The 25,481-nt window shown below is 51.3% G+C and overlaps 1 protein-coding gene across 1 annotated transcript in view; it reads left to right on the top strand.

Annotated features, from left to right (window-relative positions):
* Positions 1–25,481, top strand: part of PLXNA2 (plexin A2) — a 207,723-nt gene that overhangs the window by 76,644 nt on the left and 105,598 nt on the right. The window contains exon 4 of the mRNA XM_059412985.1: positions 17,864–17,998. Coding sequence (XP_059268968.1) covers positions 17,864–17,998 — 135 coding nt within the window. The remainder of the gene's footprint in view (positions 1–17,863; positions 17,999–25,481) is intronic.

Below are 25,481 nucleotides of genomic sequence, written 5' to 3' on the forward strand. Positions count from 1 at the left end.
CGGAACCGCTCTCTCGTGAAGTTGCACATTCCAACTGTTTTTAATGTGAGAGATGTTTTAATGGCATTTTGAGACAGCCTGTTCCGTCCCTGATTCTCCAGAGAGGCTGGAGGGAGCTTCGCATCTTCTTTGAAGAAGCAGGAAAAAAAAAAAAGAAAAGAAAAGAAAGGCCTTTCTTCTGCAAGCATGTTCAGAGAGCCCTTTGCTGCAGTTAACCAGCCTTCTGGTGTGAGGGGAGAGGTGAGGAAGGGGCTTGAGGAAGTGGAGGAAAAGGGGGGAAAAGGCTTCTGTGGTTAATTCAAATGCCTGGCCTCAGGGGCATTCTCTATTGAAGCTGGAGCCCTGCTGCTTTCTGCCATCCAGATCCCAAACTGGTTTTCTGAAGCAACATGCAAATTTCAGCCCCAACTAATCAACCCTGACAGGGCAGCATCACCTCCAGCCTGCCAGTCATTAACAAATGACCCAAGGCAGACCTGAGAGAAGAAGAGTGCTAGATGGAAGGAGGCTGCCTGGAGGAGGCTGAGATGGAAGGTTCTAGAAACTTCAAAATCAAATGGCCGTCTAGCAGAACCTTGACACCAAAAGGGACACTGAGGCACATTTCACTGGACAGGAGAGCCTGATGTAATCCCCTTATTTGATCCGCAATACTTCTTCTCTCTGCCAGGCAGAAATGAACTTGATCTTCCTGTTGAAACCACAGTGAATGGGTGAGGATGTGTGAAAGTCTGATTATATTGTGAGACCCTGAGGGCCCTCTGTGAGAATAATTAATCTATTAATTACGTGATGTAAGGAAAACAGCACTGGCTTCTAGGGCACGATCTATGCTCTAGTTCTTTCTGTATCCCCAAAGCAGAGGCCCGATTCTTGGCACACTCTTCACACTGTTTCAAAAATGTTTGCAGCCACATCAAGAAACCGAAAACTAATCCTGGCTCTAAAACCTCCCCAAGCCTCCGTATATTCATCTGTAGGATGGGGGTAAAGAGAGCTTCCCTTTCCTCCAGCCTGTCGGGTGGAAGGAGACGCTCCGGCTGTTCTGGGAGCCGTGCCATGGCGCAGCGCTGTGGTGATACCAGATATCCGGCTGCCTTGTTCCTGCTTTTCCTTTCTCCCCTCCCATGTCAGGCCCAGGGCCGAGGAGGCACATCCGACAATCCGAAGGACACGGGAACCTCGGCCCTCTACCTCCCAGGCGCCCCCATGCAGGCAACTGGGTCTCAGAGATCCAGAACGTGAACCCAGAACCTTATAGAGCTACTTCTCCTCAAGGGAAAATGGGTGAAAGATCCCAAATGGGGGGGTCCCCAGCCATGGGCAAAGTCCCCAGCTCTAACCCTTTCTACCGCTGGGGGCAGGGAGTATACTGAGGAAGGAGAGAAGGGGCTGGAAAGAAGGGTGCTATCTCCGATGCAGAGGGGGTGAGGGGCAGCCGGGGGAGAGGCGGGTTGGGTTTCACTGGCATTCCACAGCAGGCTTCCACCACGCAGCCGAATCAGAGCTGAGGGAGCTGCTGAGACCAGAGGAGCCTCAGAGTCGACTCTGGGCAAACCTGATAGTCCATCTGGAACCCATCCATGGCCTGCCTCCCTGCCCCCTGCTCTGAGCTCACTGGAGCGGCCGCAGTGGGGGGAAGCAGGGCCAGGCGCCTCCCCCAGCAGGCTGGGCACATCCCCCAGGTGCCAGCCCACAGCCCCTGTTGTTCCAGCCCTGAAAGCACAGGTCCCCCATGCACCGGCCCCAGCTTCAATTCCTGACCCTTCCTCTCAGAAGCTAATCTGAGGGCTCAGAGGATTGCTGAAGAAAAGAGGGGAAAAAAGCCTCCGAGTTCTCCACACCAGGGTTATTCAGGCGGCCCGAGAATGCCAGCCCCGTTGTGCATCAGGAAAAAGTTTGAGTGGGTGTTATGGTAGCGCTGGGCTTTCAGAGTCTTCATGAAGTTGACCCCCACCGCCTTGGCTGTCAGAGTCCTAGATCTATCTCCCTGGATATCGGTGTCCCAAATCTCCCATCACTCTGACATCCTAAATAAATGCCCAAACTCACAATGGAAAGATCTCGCAGCTGGAAGACGTGCAAAGAACAGGGACCAACAGCTGCCTGGAGCCCGGAGCCTTACCCTCAGCCAGGCCACGATGATTTGCTTTGTGTCCTTGCTTTCTCAAGGACTCAGTTTTTTTTCTTCTATCATAGGATCCCCACCCCGACAGGATGATTGTGAGGATCAGAGAAGGAAAATTTAGATGACAGACAAACAACATGAAATGTCCTTACCAACGCACATTGTCTGCAGAGCATATGACCCTGCAACGTGCCAGCCTCAGCAGGCCTCAGCCTCATTCTGAGGACTCCTCCTCAAATCCTGGAAGAGAGAGATTTATTTCTCCCATTTTGCTGGCATGTCTCCTACTCCCTGGGTCTGTAGGAGTCATGGCAGACTTAGCACCTACTAGCTTGTATTAACCTTTGACTGCCACCCGTCCAGTGTGAGGGGGTGGACACCTCTGGGGCTGTCCCTACCTCCCCCATGCAGAGACACACAGTGTCCTCCAAGAGCAGAAGGAATCCCCTCCCTGAAAATCCCCTTGGCGTGATATGTTGGAGACGGGCCCACTATAGGGAGGAGCCTGCAGGCTGGGGAGAGATATACCCATTTGTTGGAGAACCTGACAGGGTCCGAGGCAGCTTGGCTCACCAGGCGGGAAACAGGCCCCATACCCACCACAAACCTCTTTCAACAACAAACTTTGTGAACAGCCGTCTCCCAGGGCAGCTTCCTGCACTGTGTTTGCCTAATCTGTCTGTCCAAAATCCCTCTCCAAACAAGAGGTTTCCTGCCCCACACTGGCAATCAGAGAGCTAATTATCTGGGATTAGAGATGGAATTGGGGGGGGTTCCCTTCTAATTATAGGAAAAAATTAGCCCAACCGATGTTGGCAAGGCCACTGGGATTAGAGTTGGAGTCTAAGCTGGGACACAGGTCGGTGAGGAAGGTGGGAGTGTCGCAGGCTCTGGTACCTTCTCCTCCTGACTGTCTCTGGAGTCTGAGAGATGAGGGCAGAAGGAGAGCTTCTGCTGGGGGACCTGGGAGAGGGGTGTGTGTGTGCACGTATGCCAAAGAGAGGGTGAGAGGCAGAGAGACAGACACGGAGATAACAGATGAGCAGAAACAGGAATTGGCAGGAGAAGCACAAGAAGGACCAGGAGGAGATGGAAGATTAGAGGTAAAAGGAGATGGCCAGGCAAGACAGACAGACAGACATCTGTCCGTTGCTGTGGGCCGCGCTCTCCTTCAGAGGCAAGCACAGAAAGGCAGCAGAAACAGGCTTCCCTCTTACCTTCCTCCTTCCCCCTCTCCCCACGCCCTTCCTTCTGGGGTCCAGCACACTGACCCCATTTTGCCACACACAGTGCAGGTGACAAATGCTCTTGACCTGGCCAGGACAAGGAGGAGGTGGGGAGCTTGACCTCCACGGGGCTTCTAGTGGGCTTGAGTTTCTTCTGTGGCCTGAAGATGGGGCTTTCTGCCGAACAGTCCTTGCCTTCTCTCCTACAAGGAGAATCTCTTGGCTCAGAAAACCATTCATTCACTAATTCGTTTATTCATTCTTCCGTTTTACACACAGTTGGAGAACATTACTGTGGGCAAGACCCATCGCAGATCTGTGGATTTCAGTAACCCAGCAGAATGCAAATTGAAATCTGGTTCTTAGTTTTTAGTGGTACCTCCCTCTTCCTTCCCTCTCTTCCAACGTAACAGCATCTATATTTAAACCATCCTAGGAGTAGTTCAGGCCTTTGCTCAGAAACGTCCTGGCCAACACCAAAAGAATATGGGCACACAGTGCAGAGACCTGAGAATTTATCACAGCAATTTACAACAGAGTACAAGTTCACGTGGTGCCAACAGAGCATGTGAGAGCATGAGCGTAATTATTTGTACGTATTCCTATCCCACTTCGTTCCAAATAAGGAAATAGATAGCCCAATAATAAAAACTTTGGCAAAGGTATGTAATGAAACTCACGCAGAACTAGAAAATCCCAGTCACATGAGGGGAGTAGAAATAAGTATGCTAACAATAAAGCGAATGTAAGCACCAGGACCCAGCCCCAGATTTGGCCTGAGTATCCTGGTAGACAAATCAAAAAGAAAAATGGGATGATCCAGAAACCCTTACTCTCAGATAGGAAGACGTGTACCTATTTTCCGGGAGAGACGATGCCCAGACATTAATTACATTCTCGAAATGATCTATCACGGGAGACCATGTATATAAACCAGAACAAAAGTTTGACATCAGAATCAGGGCATCTGTTACATGGCAATTTTCTGGTATTAACTCCTGCTGACGCGCCCAGGCTGCCCAGACTGCGGTATCCATGTAACAGTCGACGTCCAGTGAATTCCTCTCATGGAGCAACAACAATGAACGGCAAGTACATAAGGCCAATAAAGAAAGCGAAGCTTGCTGGTTAAGCTTTTGTCGTCCAAGCCTTTGGCTTTCTGGGGCTGTAACTTGATGCAAGGATAGAATGCAATTTTTTTAAGCACCCCATTGTGCTTGGCACTCTGCTAAAAGTTGAGTAAAATGAACTATAGAGATTCAGCGTCTAGATCTGGGAATTTATAATTTTTGTTGGCACTTTTACAGGGGCTCAGGCAGCAGCATAAGGGCATTAAAATGACAGACAGTAAGATGTTAACATCATACACAAGACAAAGGTGAATGCGTTTTCAGGAAGCATGTGGCTTAATACAAGATCATAGAAGCAAACTGAACCAGTGTGCTCTTTCTACCACCTGTTGTGATCTGAGGCAAGCTACCTGACCTATCCGAGCCCCAGTTTCTTCATCAGCAGAATGGGTTTGGAGATTAAAGTAGATACTTTGGGTAAGGCGCCAGGGGCCCTGTTCAGCACGGAGTATGTGCTTGGGAAGTGGTAACTGTAGTCCATTCTAGGAATACTAAATAAGGCTCCGTTGCCAGCAGTGGGGAGAGGAGCAACGGGCAAGACAAGGAGAAGACAAGATGTTTGCTCATCCTCAGCAGGATGCCTGGGGACTCCCTAGCCTTGCTGAGAAATCCCCTCAAAACCATCAGCTTTCTCCGGGTTGGGACTGTTCAAAGCCAGTTCCGTAGATGTTCTAACCTAGCTTCTTTCCCAGGAGGCCCTAGAACGCTCTCTTTCTTGACTCCGCTTCTGCGACAGCTTGACTGGGGAACCATGACCCTCCTTTCTCTCATCATTTTTTTTTCCCTCTTGGCAAATGGACGGCACCTGGGGTTAGCGGCCTTGCAAGGTCCCTGTTTAGGCTCCTGCTTCCTTCTCAAACCTCAGGTGCCCTTCCTCTGCTTGTCACAGGGAGGCTCAGGTGCCAATAAGGCACCTTGTCTGGATTGAAGGCAACCAGCCCGCCCCCTACCCCACAGCCTCTGGGTGAAGCCACACAAAGATCCGACCCCCCACACACACCTGCCTGACAGCTGGGGACCCAGCACTCCCCAGAGCCACAGAGTGGGAGCCACAGAGCAGGACTTCCAGGTGCAGGGCCAGGGGCCAGGCACACAGCAGGCTGGGGTCCTCGGGACACACCCCTCTTGCCCACCCTCTCTCCAGCTGCTGCTTTGCAGTTTCTCTGTACGTTCCAGCTCACTGCCAAATTGTCAAAAGCTATGAGAGGCAAAGTGCTGTTCAGTTAATGATTCCAGTCCCTGGAGAGGTGGAGCGCTCTTTTAAGAGAAAAAAAAAAAAAAAGAGAGAGAGAGGAGTGGGGGCGTGGGAGGGGCGGACGAGGGGGATGCTTTAGTGCTCCGCACAAAAGCTGAGCCGTAGCTCCTTCCAGCTCTTTTTAAGGAGCAGATTAGAAGTGGGTAGGTTTGCCCCAGCGGCCTTCTCTCTGTGGGGAAAAGCCTGGAGCCTCCCCCTCACTTTTCTCCTTTTCACAACGTCAAAGGGTTTGAATCCGAAAGCTGCCATCCCCCTTTGGGCCCCAGTGGCCTCGGCCCTCTGTCCCCAGCACAGGTCCTGTGGAGACCCTCGCAAAACCGTTCCCTCTCACAGGAGGCTGCCCTCCCGAGCTGACCACGGACGCCCACGGGGCAAAGGGCTCCTGCTCCTTCCGCCCCCCCTTCCGCTCCTGCCCTCCCTCTGTCCTCCCCCTCCCCTCTTCTCCTCCCTTTCCTCCCCCCTCCTTCCTCTCCCTCCTTTTCTCCATTCCCTCCTCCCCCCTCTCCTCTCCCTTTCTGCCTGTTTCTCCTCCTCCTCCTTCCTCTTCCATTTATCCTCTTCCCCCTCCCCTCCCCCCTCTTCTCCCTCCCCCGCTCCACCTCTCCTCCTCCTCTACCTCTCCTCTTCCATGTCCCCCTCCTTCTGCTCCCCCTTCCCCCCATGGCTCCTCCTTCTCCCTCTTCCCTTCCTCCTCCTCCAATTCCTTCCTCCACCCACTCTTGCCCCCCACCCCCCCACCCCCGCAACACCCAGCTCACTCCCTTGGAAAGGACAGAAGGTGGGGGTGACCGATTACCCCAGTGGGCCCCTGAAGAATTTCCTCCCTGCCTGATCTTTCTCCGTGGCCTGGTCCCACCCAAGTCTGTGGATGCAAAGAAAATCCGGCCAAAATCCCTCACCTCCCAGCAGCCTTTTCCAGGGTCCCAGATGCCTTCCCATCCCTTATCTAATCTGTCCCCTCCGCAGCCTCCTCAAGCAGCCAGTATTGTTTTTACCGGTTTTGCAGATGAGAAAAGTGAGAATTAAGTCCCTGGGCTGAGTGCCCCCAATGTCACCTCCACCCCAGCCAGTGAAGACGTCAGCCCTGACTGGACGGTCGGCACCTGTCAGCTGGGAAGATTGAAGTGTGGGGCTGGAATGATCTAGGAGGGAAACTGAGAAACCTAAGAGGCTGCTGGAGAGGAGACCTGTGTGCCCTTTAGTTTCTGTCACCTCCAAGTGTGATCTGGCTTTATGGTTTTGTTTTTTGTTTTTTGTTTTTTTAAGGTTATTTTGTTCCAAAATGTCCCTAGAGTCGTTCCTTGTCAGTGTTGGTCTCGGGCGTCTGTTCAGGTCCTCATGCAGAGAATTCCGCAGAACTGCTCGAATGCGGCCACTCCCTGGGTGCGGTGATGTGGGCTCTCCAGACTCCAGGAGCACAGAGCACCCTGGGACGAGAAAGCCTCTTGGGTCGGGAGGAGGGAGGAGGCTGGCAAGAAGGACAGGGCTGCTCTTTGCTGCCCGTGAGCCTGCTGGGTATTCTGCTCGTGCTCCGAGAAAGCCCGTAAAAGTTTGCCCCTTGCCAGGCTGGGCACTCCTCTCCTTCCGCCTGTGCTGTGGGTCCTGACACCACCGGTGCTATTGTAATGAACCCCCCGCAGGGGCTGCCTCCCGGCGCTGTGCCCGCAGCTGTGGGGCATCGGTGCCAGGAGGGGCTGGGCACTGAGGAGAGGCAGGTGTCCAGTGAGAGAGAACAAGGTGACCGGGAAGGGTCTAGGGGCAGCGAGGCGGGGGAGTCCGGCGACCGTCAGTGGCAGACCATGGAGATCAGACAGCCCTTGCTCAGCCTCCCCCACCCCACCCCATCTTGATTAGAGTGATCCAGCCCCAGAAGAATAGCAATGAATTAATTAGGGGTCTGTTGTCACGAAGCAGCTCATTATTAAAGTCCTTCTCCTGGGAGGGGAGATGGGGAAAGGTGTGAAGACGACAGCTAGTCAAACAATCTTTTAAAAGAGCCAGACCCTCCCCCCAGCTGTCTGTTCTGCCCTTGGGCTCTGCTGGGAAGTCAGACATACCAGAGCACAGGGGCACCCCCCTCCACCCCCGTGCTGGTGTCTCGGGATTTCAGGGGATAGAGGCCTTCTGGCCCCACTTCCTTTCCCTTCTCCTCTGATGCTCTTTCTCAGACCCCAGCTCTGAGCCCATCTCTGCACTTTATTTAACCCTTGCTTTCCATTTGCCTTTAAGCCAGCCGAGCTCCAGCCCAGTGGGCCCAGAGTTCTTTATACAGCAGCACCTTAAGCCTTTGCAGTGCTCTCTTCCCAAGAGCTCTTAGTAGTCCACTGGGAGCCAAAGAGATCACTTCAACAGAAGCGTGTACAGCGTCTTTACATGTCAGGTTCCAGATGTGGTGGAGGGAGGGGGAAGGTGTGCAAAGCCAGATTCTCTCTTTCTTCATTTATTATTTTCCAGAAATGGGGAAACAGAGGCCTAGAAAAGCGAAGGCCTCACAGAATTGAAATTGTGGCTCTTCTGCCCACCAGCTATGTGACCTTGATGTCACCTCACACTTCTGTGCCTCTGTTTCTTCATCTGTAACATGTGACTAATAGGGTTGTGGTGAAGATTTAATGAGAGGGCGTGTAGAGAGCCCTTAGCACAATGTCTAACACTCATAGGGGTTAAATATATGGGAGCTGTGGCTAATGTTCCATTCCTAGCCAGTTTCAGGGACTCATTCATTCCATCCTCAGGTGTGATTCAAGCCCTACTATGTGTACAGTAGTAATGAATGCAGGAAGGCATATGAAACTGTACCAAGAAGTGTCTGTTTCCTAGGAACTTACAATCTTAGGAGAGATCACTGCATGTGTTCACAGATCACCATGCCAAGAGACTTGCTAGGGACTCTGGGAGTTCAAAGGAGAGATCAGGATGGGCTTCCTGGAGGAGGGGGCATTTGGGTTAGGCCTTGAAGGATGGCTAGGATCTAGGAAGGAGAATAAATTGTCAAGCCAAGACATGATGACCAAAAACCCAGAGACGTAACTAGAGAATGGTGAGAAGGCCATGCTAGCTAGACCCATGCATGGCAAGGAAGGGACATGAGCTTTTCTAAATTATCAGTGGGGGCAGTTAAAGGCGTTCTGTGTGCATGTGCATGGGTGTATGCGATGATTTACTTTCTTTCATATTCCAAAAGTAGTGTATGTTCATCACAAAAAAAAAAAATTAGAAGTGAGATAAGCAAGAGAAAGAAAATTACAAACACCTGAAATTTGAGGATTTTGCATACAGAAAAGGCAGGATCAAATAAGAGTTTTAAGAAGATTAATCTGGCCGTGTTGGTAGAACAGATTAGAGCAGGAATATGCTGGAGGCAGGGAGATTTCTCAGGTTATTGCTGTAGCCCAGATAAGAGGCAATAAAGACTCAGGCCTCGCCCGTTAGCAATGGGAAGAGAAGTCCGGCTGCGTGGGTGTGCTCTCCAGTCTCTCGGTTACCGCACATTTTCTGCACCACGGTGTATGCAAGCCCCATGCATTTTCCAAATGACTCTTCCTTTTAAAATCTCAGGGAGCCTCCTGCGTTCAGGTACAAGCCCCGTGTCAGATAGCTGTGCTTACAAGTCTAGACCTCCCTTCCCATCCTTACAGCTTTAAATGTCATCCTCGGTGTTCATGAAAGGCAGAGATTACTATTCCAGATTATAAAATGCAGAGCAATTTTAGCCATTGAAAAGAATGAGTTAATTAAAGAGGGTAATAACCCTCTTAAACGCCCCACCCTTTGCTCTTTTTCCAAACTGCAAGTGTCCTCCTTTGTCATAGTGGAGGAGACAGCTATATGATCTATTGTGTCCCCCAGGACTTATCTCCAGGGGCACTGAGCACTTTTTAGATGTAATTTTTAGTACCAGTGCAGGTATTGTCCTCTTGTTTGACTTAGGGAAAAGCGAGGCCCCAGAGGGAGCCTCATGAAAGAGACAGAGTACAGGCTTTGGAATCAGGCAGACTCCGCTTTGAGCTTGGCTCTGTCCCTAACTTGCTCTCCACTCTTAATGTTTCTTGTTCTGTGAATTGGGGAGGCTGACTTCCCGGTGTTCAAGATCATTTCATGTTTATACCCCCAGCCTTTTGCACTTGGGTTGACATGTTCGATTGTTGTTCAGTAAATACGTTGAACCACACTGATAAAGGGAGATAAGCGATTCAGAAGCCGCCTGTGTTCAGGCCCAGAAAGTGCTCCTTTGCTGCGGGCAGGGCATTTCCAAGGCAGTTTACCTGGATATCAGTCTGCCTGATTCTCACTGAGATGAGGAGAATCTGCCTGATCCTTCTGTGGTGATTCTCACCACACCCCCTTCCAAAGCTTGGCCAGGAAGCCTGCATCGCCCTCCCGGTGGGCCCAAAGAGGTGCTTCCAAATCATTCCCAGTCCAAAACTCTTAAAGGGTAGATGCTATCCTAAGCCAGGCAGGGCATCCCCAGGCAAGGAACCTGTGTGTGGCACCTCGAATGGGGATTCTGAGAGCCTCACGTGGCTGGAGCTTCAAGTAAACAGAGATTTCGATTTGGCAGAGGTTGCTCATTATTCTTTATTAATTCCTCCCCCCAACCCCCCCCATCCCCCCCCCCCAACTCTGTGCGCTCCCTGTGAGTTATTGCTTTGCTGCTGTGTGATGTGATTTCGGCTGTGGCTGTTTAATGCTTCAGCTGTCCCTCGCCAGTGTTTATCGTATTGTTTCCCAGAACAATCAAGTGCTTCCGCTGCCCCTGGCAACTTCTTCTGGTTCCCGGATCCTCCTAACTGGCGGAGTCTGAGCTGGAGCAGCGTTGCAAGGTGGGGCTGGTCCAAGGCCAGAGCCCCACACTCCCAAATGCCCATCACAGGCACCTGTGTTAAGCTCCTGCCCTATCCTTGGCCTGGGAGCTCAAAACCCTCCCTGACAGAGGGAGAACCAAGAAGTGGGTTCTTTTGCTTCTTGATCTTGATGTCACTCTCTGCTGAGTCATAAAGGGAGAGGCCCCTGGGATAAGGAAGTTGGTGCCCTTTTGAAGTGAAGTTGGTCCTTAAACACAGGAAGGTCTGAAGCAGAGGCTACCCTTCTCAGTTCTGTGGGGCCACGTGGATCAGTGGTCATGTGGCCATCCAGCCCTGGCCGATGAGGAGCAATGAAGCCAAGATTTAGGAGAAGAGACCCTTACTGCAGCCAACCCCCTCAGCCTGATCTCTGAACACTTCTAGTCACTGCTCAGGAAATATTCACTACATCACCCATCATAAACCAGGCTCTTAATTCTCACTGTTCCGAGATGCGGAAGTCCAGAGAACCAACGGTTTCTCTCAGGAACCCCTCCCCACATTCCAGGAGAAAGCCTTCCATGGCTTAGCCTTCCAAGAAGGATGAAATCCAGGAGCCTCTAGAACATGAAACCCTCTGCCAGATCACCCGCCCTCCCACCAGTTTAATATCTAGGGCAGATTCCCAACATGCACAGAAATAGAAGTAATTGTACATGGAAATGTCAATCTCCAGTGTCAAAGCCCAGTGACTAACCGACAACTCACCTGGGACCAGTTCTAGAACCATCTGCATATGTGTTGTAGGGTGTGTGTGTGTGTCTGTGTGTGTATGCACCTGCACGCACCAGGTAGGGGTGCAAAATTCACAAAGGTTAGCCTATCTTAGTGACCTTCTTCCTTTTCAGGGCCAGGAGGGGTCCTTGGCCTTGTCTTTCTCCTGTGTGTGGCACCTCGAATGGGGATTCTGAGAGCCTCACGTGGCTGGAGCTTCAAGTAAACAGAGATTTCGATTTGGCAGAGGTTGCTCATTATTCTTTATTAATTCCTCCCCCCCACCCCCCCCGGCCCCCCCCCCCCCCCCAACTCTGTGCGCTCCCTGTGAGTTATTGCTCTACTCTCCTGGTTCCCTGTGACCCAAAGGCTGAGTTTCCCTGGCTCCAGTGTCCCTCTCAGTTGTCTCAGCATTCAGGGCCGGGATCCCTCCAGGGATCCTCGGCCTCCCTGACTGGGAGTCTGCATGGTTAGTTCATCCTTGCAGAGCTCTGGGGAAGGGGCAGACAGAAGCAGCCTGGGAGGCGCTGCTGCCTCTGTGTGCATGTGTGTGTGCGCGTGCATGCTTGCATATGCAGCGGAGAAGGAGGAAGCATCTCGGAGTTGAATTTACCAAAGGCTTCAATCTATAAATAATTCGGGTCATGAAGCTCTACAAAAATAAACTTCAGCTTGAATCCTCTCGTGCAGCACTAAAGGCAGCTGCAGATACACTCGCTCATTAACTCACCCCCAAGTTCAGTCTGAGCAGCACCAGGCCTGCCCCACCTCTCCCCTGTCTAAACGTTTACGTATGTGTGTATGTGTACGCAAACCCCCACACATTCATATAGTACGAGAGCCCTGATTCCTGAGAAAGAGATAAAATCAAGTAATATAGGTGTCTTCCAAAGTGACTTTTCTGATGTAAAAGGACAAGCCCTCAATAAATGCACGTCAAGAGTCTCATCCTCTCCAGGCGCTCAGGTCAGAGAGACCAAGTTTCCAAGAAATCTGGGCTCAGACATAACAATAACACGCTTATACTGACATCACACTTGAAATGAGCCAAAGCACTCACATCTCCACCCCTGCTCAGCCGTTCAGGCACCACCTCCCCCAGGAAGCCTTCTACTCAGGGCCTCCCTCACGCCCCAGCCTCCTGGGGGCGTTAGCCCCCCTGCCTGCCACCCCCTCCCCCTGCCAACTCCTCTCACAAGGGCTAAACCGTGTGTTCCTGAAGACTGGTCGGCTTGTCCATTCCCAGCTCCTGGGGTTTCCCAAGGGGATCCTGTCCCGTAGCATCCCCAGCGCCGAGCGCAGACCTGGCTCACAGCAGAAGTGTCATAAACGGATATTGGACAGTCCTGAAAGTCATAGCTAATAACTCATTTCACTCTCCTAGCATCCTTTTTGTGCTCATAAGGACAGGAGTTCCCACCTCCTTTGGCCGTTACAGAAACTATTACACAAACAAGGGAGGTGACTTATCTGAAGTCACATAGGCCTTTAATGAGAAGGCTGGGGTTAGATCCCGGTCCTCCAGACACCAACCGGTGCCTCCCTCTGCGCGGTGACACCTCTCCAACCAATCTGTTTCCTACCGGGAGGGCCCAAGAAGAAGATTCCCAACTGGTTTTCAGCAACTCTTGCCAAGTAAATAAATAAATAAATAAATAACATTACTATTTATGCTGCCAGTACTACTAATAAAGTGACATTAGGGTGACAAATCCCAGGCAGGGGGTCCATAATTTAGAGCTAACTATAGACAAAATTGATGCCTAAGAAAAAGGGTTTGGAGAGGCCTACAGGTAAGCTAGTTAATTGGAATTGGATATGCTGATTTGAATTGGACGTTCCAGAGGCTGTCATTAATTTCTGCACAGGCCTAGCTGTGGTTTAAAGCAAGGCACTAATGGGATTACTATTTCCTTCTCACTTAGCGGAGGCCCCTCCCCAGCCGGAGGGCCCAGCAGTCACCCTCCCCTGGGCTGCACCTCGCATTTCGCCACCCCACAAACGACCCTGATAAACTGACTTTTCGCCTCCCAATGAAGATTCCTGAAAATTAGGTTCCGAGTTTATGGTCGACTCCAGGCAATGGGTGATTGCCCTGCCTGGACCTTGGGGTCTGAAAGAGGACGTGTGGGGGAGGGGAGAGCTGGGACTTTCTGTCTCTCCCATCTGTTCTGTCTGTTCTTCTGGCGGTGATGAACAGCTCATTTGCCCCTTAGTGTCCTCTCCTAAGAGGGTCGCAGAGCACCTGAGAAGTCCCGCTGTGTGTGGGACTCCCTTCTCTGTCACTCTTTAGCTGTGCGATCTTGGGAATGCCACTGAATCCCCCCAGGCCTCAAATTTCCTATCTGTAAAATGGGAATAATAAGAACATTTACCTCAGAGGTACTTGCAAGGATAAGAGAGTTGATTTTTGTTAAGCACTTTCGACAGCACTTGGCACACTGTAAGAGCAATAGGAGGGTAGCTGTTGTAAGTTCTTGAGGCAAAAGGGGCCCTTCGAAAATTCACTAGGTCTGTGCTACTGCCTTCAGGTAGGGCCATGTCAAACCATGAAGCAAAAGAAGTAATCCTGTGTTCAAAACCCTCCTGAGAAGGTCGCAGGGTCCTATAGCCACTCAGTCTCACAGTGAGCGCTCTACGCAGCAGGAGTTCTTACTAGAACCAGCCTGGATCTCCTTGCACAACGGTGTGGGCACCTTCTATCTTTCGCTGGTTTCAATAAAGACTGTCCCCCTCCGGCTGGCCCTCTTATCCTACCTCATGAGCTTTGTCCAACCAAAATGGCCTCTGTAGTTTCTGCATGTCCACTGAGGCCAGGCCCTCTCAGAAGAGGAGGAGCCCAACTCAAAAGTCATGTTCAGGTGACTCTCCTGCCCCCGAGCATGTCGCCTCCCTTCTCTGTCCCAGCTCCTCCCCTGCCCTGTGCAGCTCGGGCTGTAGACCCCCTTCTCTTGGATTGGTTCGTGACCTACTTCAGTCCATTGTTGACCTTGTGGTCATTGAAACCTGGCCCTGGGGACACAAGCTGAAAAGCTGAAAACTGTGCCACCACACTTTAGCTCTTCTGGGACCACACCAAATAGATGTGATTCATTGGATTTAAAAATCCCACCTTGGCTCAGGACCAGCCCCTACCACTACCATCCTGTGTCTGGCAAGGGTGGAGACAACTTTGAACCTCAGAACTTTCTCTCCGAGGCAGAGCAGTCTGGGAAACCATGTGCTTGCCCTGCGGCAGGACCCTTGTCCCCAGTGTGTGCTGTCTCCATCCACCATGTGCTCTCCTCTGGGCCACACGGGCTACAGCCGGGTTGAGCCCCGGTTCCACCACTGGCCAGCTGCGAGCCTGGAGCCGAAGAGCTTAGGTGAGGTGAGCTCCAAAGTCCTTATAGCTCTAGCACATGCTACAGTGGTTCTCCTCTGGCCGGCACTGAGCAGATCACCGTGGCCTGTTATCCAGAAGGGAAAACTGAGGCTCGTGGGAGGGATCTGAATGCAAACTGTACCATTAGGCAGAACTCAAGCCCAGGCCCAGAGTTTGAACAGAAACCCGGGAACCCTGTGTCCCAAACCTACACTCTGCCCACCCGGTCTCTCTGGCCACTGCCTGCCAGACCCCGCCCCCAACTTGTGCCCTTGACGCCCCCCCTCCTGGCCCCATCCTCCATCTTCTCTGCCCTCCCGCAGGTGTCTCGGAGGGTTACACAAGCTGGAGGCAGTTAACATGGGATGAGGGAGTAAGTGGGGAGGCAATAGTGCTCTTCCCTCCAGAGATTTAGACTGAATGAAATAGGATCGCTTAGTTCAGGTTCAATACCAGGAACAGTTTCTGTTCTGGTTTGGTTTTAGCTTTGACGTTTGAGAGTTATGTAGGTTTGATTCTGCCTTCAACTGCTTTGTTAAAAGATTGGGGTTGCAGATGGAAGAAAAAAAAAAAAACCCCTACGTAGATCTCTGATTCAGGAAAAAGTTAGTGGCTGGGATTGGTCGTAAGTGGAACGCAGCAGAGTGTGTGATGATAAGTTGACTTTGATTTGATTCCAGCTCTAATCTGGCCCTGGGTACCATCTCGTCTCAGGGACCACAGAGGGAAGGCCAGACTTGTGGCATTCCCCCTTTGGACTTTGTGTCCAGACCCTGCCAGGGAGGCAGGCAGGTGCCCGGGTTCATGGGGTGGAGGCTGCCCCAACTGGCAGAAGGTTAACATGCCTCTCCAGGAGGGGAGATCTTGGGCCGGGCCTGAGGGGGGTTACTGGTTCCACAGCTCCTAGGGCAGAGCCGGTAGCTTGAGGAGACTTAAATCTCCCTGAAGAAGAGTGGCTGTCGTAGGGAGGGTGATGAGAAGCACTGGCCCATTTCCCCTTCAGAGGAAGAAACAGAGCCCGAACTCCCCCATATAATGGAGACAGTACACTGAGGTCAAACCAGCAGGAAGCCATGACCCTCATGTCTTTTCTTTACTGTCTGCAATAGCCCAGGAACTTTTTTGACTAAAAACTGCTGAATTTCTAGAAGGACCTCAAGGAAATTTCAGATCGGTCCATCTAAGAGAGAAAGCTATTTCAGATGTTAAGGGGAACCTTTTTAATTGTGAGGCATTCTTCCAGGTAGAGACCTTTCCCTCTGCTTGAATTCGTAATCATGGTTGCGCTGGGGTAGAGGGTAATAACCTCAGCCTCGTGACATCACTGCTGACCCCAGAGTCTTCCTCCACTCTCTGAGAATGAATTAAATGACCCCCCCCAAACCCTTCCCTGGATGCAAGAGCTACTAGCTGGCAGAGAAAAGGCAAAGAGGAATTTATTGTGGCGTCAGGCACCAAGCTTGGCCCTTGGGATGAGTGAGTCCTGGTCCTTGCCCCTCAGGAACTCCTGGTGTGGTGGGAGAGGAAAGGCCGTGGTTAGAAGTACGAGAGAAAATTGAAAGGGAATGTGAGGGGGTGGGCGGCCTGAATCCTACAATCTTCCAGAGAAAATGCCTTTTGACCTCACTTTGACTTAGCGCTAGAGTTCATGAGACTTCATCACCTGGTTCCTCGTTCATGTCCTTTCAACAAGTATTTCTCAAGCATCCCATCTTATCCATCACCAGCCAGGTTCCCGAACCCATTCTCGTCCTCAGAGGGTTGTTAGAGAAATAGAAAACGCATCCTTGCCCTTGCAGTGTTGACAGACTTATGCACGTGTGAGCCAATTAGAGAACAATGTGAGTGGGTTGTCAATACACAGTAGCAAGTACATACACAATGAACAGATCAATTGATTATAATCCTAAGACAAAATGGTAGGGGGAAAAAAGGCATCAGGGTGATGAGCAATTAGTACGGTGGAGAGATTAGGGAAGGCTTCACGAAGGAAATAGGGCTCAAGCTTGAGGGGGTTCAGCTGGGCAGAGGACAGAGACAACAAACCAGGCTGGGGATTATTTGTTCAACGGTCAGCTGCTATATTGAGAACAAGAAACGGGAAGGCAGGAGCATATTCAAACCGAGGACTCCTGGATGCCAGTTTTTTGTATGACCTTAGGGATTGTCTTTGCAGAGCTTAGACTAGCCCTCACGAACCCCCAGACCAGCAGTCTCCACATCACCCGGGAATTTGTTAGACGTGAGAATTCTCAAGCCTCATTTCTGCTGAATCAGAAACTCCAGGGGCGGGCTCAGCAATGCATTTTCCCAAGCCCCCAGACTCCGCCCCCCAGCCCGTGCTGCCCCTACCACCACCTTGAGATGATTCTCAAGGCACGCAGCCTTGAAAACCACTGGACTCCATCTCTGCTTCTTGACCCTGGCCACTCATCAGATTCACCTGGGGAGCTTTGAATCCCCAAGAAGACGCCCAGGCCACACCCACAGAGGTTCTGATTAATGGATCCAGCCCTGGCATTCATATCTTTTAAAACTCCCGAGATAATTCCCAAGTGCAGGCAGGGCTGAGAAGCAGTGAACTTGATGGTGTCTGAGTCCTTTCTTTCTGACTTATTATCCAGAGCTGGGCTCTGAGAGTCTGAGCCAGGATTTTTGGCTCTCCAGAATCCCAGGGTGAATTTGCACACATGCAGGGATATGTTTGGGGGCAGAAAGACCCTCTTGAGATTTTAAAATCTTGAGTCTCTTGATGACCAGCTTTCTGATCTTTTATGGGATTGTGGAACCATTCTTCCTCGCCCGCCCAAGGCAGAAACACTGTAAGCAGATGTTGACTCCCCAACCCTAAACACCAATCAGTGTGCACAAGCACACACTCACACACACACCCTCCACACCATGCTGTAAATATATGTAGACACACGACACAATAACCACATTGGGATATTCAGAATTGTTCCTAAGGACACATACGCACACACAAAAGAACCCACCATCAGAAATCCCAGACCTGGAAGCTGGGCTGTTTGAACTGAGAAGCACCTCTACCTTCCCTGAAGCCAATTCTGGTTCAAAGTAGCAAGTAGGGATAGGGTGGGGGGAATTATCTTCGGTAAAAGGACCTGCTCTAGGCCAAAGCAGGTAATCCCCTGGGGGACGGCTGAGTACCGATGCTGAGGATGCCTTGTTTCCTTTACAGATTCGAGCCGATGGTCCCCCCCATGGAGGGGTCCAGTACGAGATGGTCTCCGTACTCAAAGACGGGAGCCCCATCCTCCGGGACATGGCCTTCTCCGTTGATGAGCGTTACCTATACATCATGTCTGAAAGACAGGTAAGGGCCCACCCGTCCCTCTTTTCAAAGCCCAGGAGTAACTGATAACTTGTGACCTTTGGTCAGAAACTGTTCATCTAACCAGGGGGTCCGCTGGGCTTGCGACTCAGGGTCCAGGGACAGGCAGAGTCCTTGGAGGCTTTCACAGGGAGCCAGAGAGAAGCAACTGGGGCCAGCCACTTCCCGGAGGCTTCTCTCCAGGCCACAGCCCCTGTCTCAGTGCGTGATGAACAGCCCCGCAAGAACGGGCCAGACTGCACGAAGCAGCTTGGTGTGATTAGGGGGTAGATTTACAGCTCCCGGGCCCACAGAGTCTGCTGCTCGAGGGAGCCAAAGAAGTGTAAATAATCCAGGCCTCCTGGCTAGGCCTGATCCTGGGAGAGACAGACCCAAGATGGGGCCCCAGAAGGAGATAAAAATCTTGGCCTGAGTCATAGACTGATGCCAGTAGAAGCTGGCCAGCTCTGGGAAGCCAGAGTTGGCCTGAGAAACAGATTTCTACCCTCTGCGCGGTAACCACTGGGCAGGGTCCTCGCCTTCTCTGATGAAACATGATTCCCCCCTGAGTGTATCTGCTCTGAATATGTGTGAGCAAAGAGAAGGTAAATGTGGGATAGCCACGGTGATGGGCAAGGTGGTGGGGGGATGGGGAATGGAGCATTCACATATTAATGGTGATGCAGAAAGCAAAGCAAAGACCTTCAGAAAGGCTGGTATCTGCCAGTCCTTCAGTCAGTGGGTCTACTGCTGTTCAGCAGGACGCTGGTCTTGGCATTGACTCGGCTAGACAAAGATGCTGGGCTGGAGGACCAGTGAGCGTTCACGAGGTACCTCCCAGCTCCTGAGTGTTTGTCGTCCCAAATACACTGCAAAGATTCCCGGTGTACTTGGTGAATCCCACCTTGCCCAAAGTTCTTTTCCTCTTTTTTTTTTTTTTTTGAATATAAGAATGCTGAATCCGGGAATGAGGGGAGAGTGGAGGGAGGAAGGCAGCGACCAATGGGCACATAACTGCACTGAGGGAAGCAGTGACGCAGCTCTAACTCAAAAATTACTTCTTGAGAACAGATGACACAAATCACATGCAGATTGCATGCAAATTTTATCCAGACCCCCTTGAACCCACCTGTCTTTTTACCTTCTTTCATATGGCCCCTGCAGTTGAGGCATAAACAGGGGCAGATGGGAATTGGGTGAAGCTGGAGGAGGCTTAGCCTAACCTAGGATGGGGAAGACAGTCTCGGAAATAAACATTGATGTCTCATTCTAATAAAACAGTCCGTGGGCCCTAACAAAGCCCATGATTGGGAATATATTTATCGGGAACGATGTGCTGGGAAAGCATCAAAAGGAAGGGGACTTGACCTCTACCCTCAGGTTGTTTACAGTCTTACGAGGGAGACACGTAGCCAGTTATCTGTAACATCCCACTGAAGCCTATAAATATTCTGCCTTTTTTCCCTATTCTTTTCTATTTATAGACATAAGGTTATTTCTTAAACAGAAACGGTGGATGCTCACCATGCAAATTCCGGCAATACATACAGAAAAGAAAATAGCAATGAGTACCCAGACGGGTCTTCCCAAAATGTAACACCATGTCAACATTTGGTGAATACCATTCTAGATGCTTCTGCAGGATAATAATCAGACAGAGGGATGGATGGATTCATGGCAGTCCAGAGAGGTGGATAAATCATGGTCAGAAGGATCCAGCAGATCCATAAAATGTGATATTTTCAGAACACGTTATGTATGCCTGAGGACCAGGAAGGTAACTTTTGGTAAAAACTCTTTTCTTGGGCTCTCTGAGCCCAGCGTGGTGGAAAAGCATTGACAGCAAGCAGAAGTGACCAGTGAGGCCTTAGGAGAACTGAGAAGATGCCTAGGCTCAGATTTTGGCTGCATATCTGTTTCTCAAATGGGATCTTTTCTGGAATTACATTCAAAATGTGGCCAGAGGAGAAGGGCCTGGGCCTGAGCTGGAGCCTAACAAGTGGCCTTTGGGGAATAGGATGACCTCCTGAGATCGTATCTAGTGTCACCTCCGAGAGCATCAGCCCTGGCCCAACCAAGGGTCTGCATAACGTATCTCAAAGTGTCCTGGCCTTTGTTCTCATTTTCTGCTGCTGCTGTGCCGTTCTTGTGCTGTCTGCCCCAAACACAGGGCTTCCGTAGTAGCTGGTCCCACTGAGCAGCTATGGGAAGAACTTGGGGTTAATGGGGCTGTCTCCAGGCAGGTGAGATATTAGCCAAGAGAGCTCCCCATGCCAGGTGGGGCTGTGATCTGTGGGCAACGTCTAAGGGGGATTTGTAGCCGAGCTCTGAGACCTGTCACCCTGAGAGCTGTAAATTGTGTAGAAATGGGTAGCAAGGTGATTTCACCTGGGGATGGTCCCAGGGATGAGGGCCAAGAACAGCTCAGGGGGCCCATCTGTCTGAGCCCGAGCAACTCTGAGTATGGGGTACTCACATCCTTCAAGAAGCACTTTCACGGGAGCTGATGAAGATGGAGTCCGATGGCTTAGGGGTCTGGTCCAGTTGTGGCTAGATCTGGAAGCATGATCCTCTCCCTGGTCATGAAATAGAGAAGTTGCTTCAGATAATAAGATTGTCTCTGAAGTCTGAAGCTCTGATTTGGATCCTGTCTCAACAGTCCATAGCCACGTGGCCTTAAACCAGTCGCTCAGCCTCACTGTGTCTCACCGGGGTCAGTGTGAGGTTCAGCAGAGACTCTGCTCAGCAGAAGGGAGTTTCTCTCCCATGATCTCACATGCCACATAGACCCTGGGTCACTGAGCTTTCGTAGGGCCCCTTCTGGCTCTCAGGCCTTTACGATTCCACCTCAGGAGGGTGGTGACCATGATTGACGATGAAGGGGAAGTGAAGTGGCTGTGGGCTACAGCCAGTAGGCCTCGGGCTAAGCCTGGAGCTCCATGTTCTAGTCTGGGCCTGCATCTGACGAACTAGGGGGCCTAGATTTTTGAGTTCTCACAGACTCAGTTTCCTCCCTTTCAGAGACACAGTTAACAAATCTAACTCTAGGCTCCCTTTCCTGTTGAAGAGGCTTGTCCAAGGTGTTGGGATTGAGACTCTCCTCCATCTCCAGAAGACAACACCAGAACTACAGTAGACAGGCCTGAGGTTAGACCAAATGAGGAACTTTTAGATTTATTTTTATTTTTATTTATTTATTTATTTATTTATTTATTTATTTATTTATTTGACAGAGAGAGATCGAAAGTAGGCAGAGAGGCAGGCAGAGAGAGAGGAGGAAGCAGGCTCCCCGCTGAGCAGAGAGCCCGATGTGGGACTCGATCCCAGGACTCCGAGATCATGACCTGAGCCGAAGGCAGCGGCTTAACCACTGAGCCACTCAGGCGCCCTATTTTTTTTTTTTTTTTTTACACAGAGAAAGATCACAAGTGGGCAGGGGGCCGGCGGGGGGAAGGGGGGGGGGGAGCAGGCCCCCCGCTGACCAGAGAGCCTGATGCGGGACTCGATCCCAGGACCTTGAGATCATGACCTGAGCCGAAGACAGTGGCTTAACCCACTGAGCCACCCAGGTGTCCCAAATGAGGACCTTTTAAAACAAGAGTTGTATGAGGCCGTGGGTGTCCATGTGAACTTCCTCCCCGAACGGTGACAGAGAGGGCAGAAATGCCAGCTGTTTATGGATGAGCATACTGCTGTTTTGAGGCAATGATTTAAGACTTCTGAGGTTCTGGAAGACCTGAGACCTTCTAAGACATCATGGGGATGGGGATGGGGATTCCCCTCACTTTCTGGTAAATCTCTGAGCAGCCTGCTGTCATCCCGGCCCTCACCTCATCCCCACCTCTTGTCTCTCTGTCCCCCTGCTGCTTCCCCAAGACACAGCACCTGTTGTACCCTTGGCATCTTGGAAGTGTAAACCCAGTCTCTGGCCTCAAGTTCTGCCTAGAAAAGTTTGCATCTCCCCACGGAACTGGAACGATCCCATACAGCTCATTCATTCTCGCTCCCTCCCCCTCTCTCGGTTAATTACACTTAATTAAAAAATAGGACTAGTAAGAAGTGTTGGGTCACTGGTGCCACCGCCTAACAAGCCGATGTTAATGGACTGTTAATAGATCCAGGGCTGGCCAGTCCCAGGGGAACATTTGGGAACTGATTTCCCAATCCTGCTAATTGCCCAGGTGCCCCACGGATAGGATGCCTGGTTCTTCCCTAGAAAGTCCGCCCCAGCTTCCTCAACAGCAGATTGACAGATGCTGTGGATGTGAATACAAGTTCTCCCGTCTCCTCAATGTCTAATGGAAGTCAGACAGCAAGTCCAGGGGAAATCAGGCTACAAGCCAAGTGCAGAACTGAGCGAGAAGATGAAAAGAAACTTGATAGCTCCAGTTTCCACCCAACTCGTCAGGTTGGCCACTCCCAGATAAAGAATATAACGCTGTACTCGACGTGGATGGGAAAGAGTATGGGGATGGAAGCAATTATTCTATTTTATACTTTAATTAGTTTGAATTAGCAGAGGGAATAGAGGCATAAAATGATCCAGCGAAGGGTGAAATGGAAAAAGGGAGTCACAGTGGAGAATGGCTCCTTGCAGGCTGGAAAGGGCCTTGGGAACAGCAGAAAGGCTGGCAGTGGGACGTGCACATGTGTGTGTGTGTGTGTGTTTTCGGGTGGGTGGGGGCATGGGATGCAGCTGTCTATTTCAGAGCCTGGGAAGGCAATATAGCGTAGTGTTTAAGAGCTGGAGCCTGAGAATCAGACTGATCTCCATTTAACCCACAGCCACTTGCTAGACATTCAGCTTTGAGATCTCACACCACTAACCCCCAGTTTTTTCATCTGTATAATGGGCCGAATAATGGTAACCGTTGTGTCTGACACATAGTGCCTTCAGTGTGCTATATAATTATTATCATCATTGCTTCTGTCAGTCATATTATTAGAAGTTCTCTGGGACCCCAGAGAAGGCTAGAACCCTCTCCACTTAAATTATGGCTGGGATAGAGTTCCCAAGTTAAACACCTCCAACCTGTCATTCCTGCCGCTCCCTCCTAAGGGACGGCTCAGAAGCCTGTGGCCTGGCCCAGTGACAGCATCAGGCTAAGTCGCTCATAATCTGCTATTTATTTTAAAAATCCAGGAATGTGCCCAGCAGACTAAACAGTCCCGCTCCCCTTGATATAAGCAGAGGCAGCCCCGGGCCCAGATGTGAGGCCCAGGAGGCCAGTCATGCAGGCATCTATGGAGAGAAGGGAGGGGCACCCTGAGTGTTGGTCAGGCCCCAAGTCCTCAGGGTCCTGTCTGGCTGCACTCGAGGACACGGGGCCAAAAAAGGGCCACCCATGGGGCTTTTCATTTCTGGCCTCTACGGGTAAGGAAACCAGGTCTCAAAACGTAGGGCTGCCATTCCCTGAGTAGTGGGCACTCAGACCCCAGTTCCGAGTGACCTTGTGTTTGTCTGTAGCTAGCTCACTGTTCTGGTCACTTATTGCTATATAACAAACCACTTCAGAATTCTGGGATGTGAAACAAACATTTTATTATGTTCCGAAGCTGTGTCAGTCAGGGACACAGACGTGGTGCCTCGAAGAGGGCTTGTCTCTTCTCTACAACACAAATAACTTGGGGTGCTAAGAATTCTAGGGACTAGAATCTTCTGGAAGCCTCTCCTGTCTGGGAACTAGAAGGCTCTGCTCAGCTGGGACTTTTGACCGGAGTGCCTCAGACAAGTTGTCTCCATGGGGCATAAGATTTCCTCACAGCACGGTGAACCCTAGAGTCCAACTTCTTGAGCGTGGCAGACCATGGCAGACACAGCAGCTCAGGACTCAGAGAGTGAGCCTTCCCACAAGTAAGGCAGAAATGTCGCCCTTTAGACACACCCTTAGAAGCCACAGAGCTGTCTCTCCTCCCTTCCCCTTCACCTCTCCACAGCCAGTCACCTCAGGTGATTCTGATTCCATGGCCCATGAGCACACTTTGAGAGGCAAGACTCAGGGAAGATAAATACATGGTTTCCTGACACCCAGGGTCATGGAAACACAAAGCATCAGAGCCAGTAAGGACCTTAGGGATCACCCATCCTGACCCCACAGGAGAACAAGGAGGCCCAGGGGGCATCTGAGTGGGTGAGCTGCCACTTTAGTGTCATGCAACGCCCAATACCCAAGTCCAGAGTCATCAGAACTGGCCTGATTTCCCAAAGCTCACAGGGAAGCGCCAGGGGCTTTAAAGCCTACTGGTGATTAGCTAAAGGTTGCGTAGATCCTAAATGAAAGTGCTTCCTGCAAGCCAGCGAGGGAATCCATCAGGAACAGGGTCACTCTGCCAGGAAATCGCCCAGACAGTGGCACACAATTTTAAGGGGTTCTCCCGGGCAGTGTCCCTATGGTGATAATAAATCAGCCCCCTCGGAAGGAAGGCCAGCCTCCGTGGTGCCCCACCTCGGCTCTGTGGAGCCGTGGCTGACTTAGACCGCAGAGACGCACAGGAAACTGATCTTCTAACTACCCCCGCCTTAAGTAATTCAAGAGAGTTGGAGCAAGCAAAACTTTGGAAACACAAATTATTTGGGAAGATTGTGAAGCCATCCTTCTCTGAGGGGCTCATGGGCAGGAGAGACCCCTTCCCTGGCTCTCGGTTAAGGGGCCTCCGTTGAAGGTGTGTGCTGGCGGGGGGGGGTGGTGGAGGACGAAGGGAAGGCCGGGCCACACCACTCCGCTGTGCCACCCCCGGATGTGCCGTATGCCCCGGCTCAGCAGAGAGCTAATTTGGGGTTTCCTTGATTTGGGGGAGGGCCTACCTACTGCAAACCTGGACCTAGTACCCCAAATAAGCATTTTCAAAGGGTCTATTGTGAGTCGGAAGTAAGAGTCTCCTACCTGGAGCCCGCCCCACCAGCTGCCAGACCCCAAAGGCATCTAAATGCTTGAGGCAGGGAAAGGAAAAAATGTAGGCAACCACACTTCCAGATGTTCCTGCTCATTTATTTTGACATCTCAGACTATTATTTTGATTGTGCACATTTGTTTAGTCCAGGCGATAAGGCTTCCCAGGGTGCGGGCAGAGCGTGCCAAGGTGTATTTTTACAAGGCACCGGGGTCCCAGTAACAGGAGCCCTCCCTCTGCCCTGGGGTGGGAGACCTGGGCGGAGAGGCAGGGGGAGGAGAGAATGTGAGCAGGCTTGGACTGCGGCAGAGCCTGAGGGGCTTTGGGGAGAATTACAGAGTTTGCGGATTAGGAAAGTGAGGATAAGCGAATTTCGGCTGCACTTTTGTTTTCAAATGTGTCACTTTCAATCCAAGCCTTTGATGCACATGTGTTTCTGGTTAAGGATGGGGACCCCGGTGTGGCCCAGGAGCTAAGCTGCTCCTTTCAGTGCCTTTCCCAAAGGAAGGGCAGAATCCCGCCTCTTGGGGGAGGGGGCCCAGGGAAAGGTGACCACCCCAAGCCTGGGTTTTGATTTTCCCTCTCTCACCCCTTC

Source organism: Mustela nigripes, chromosome 10 (genome assembly GCF_022355385.1).
Source record: "Mustela nigripes isolate SB6536 chromosome 10, MUSNIG.SB6536, whole genome shotgun sequence".
Taxonomy (NCBI): Eukaryota; Metazoa; Chordata; class Mammalia; order Carnivora; family Mustelidae; genus Mustela; species Mustela nigripes.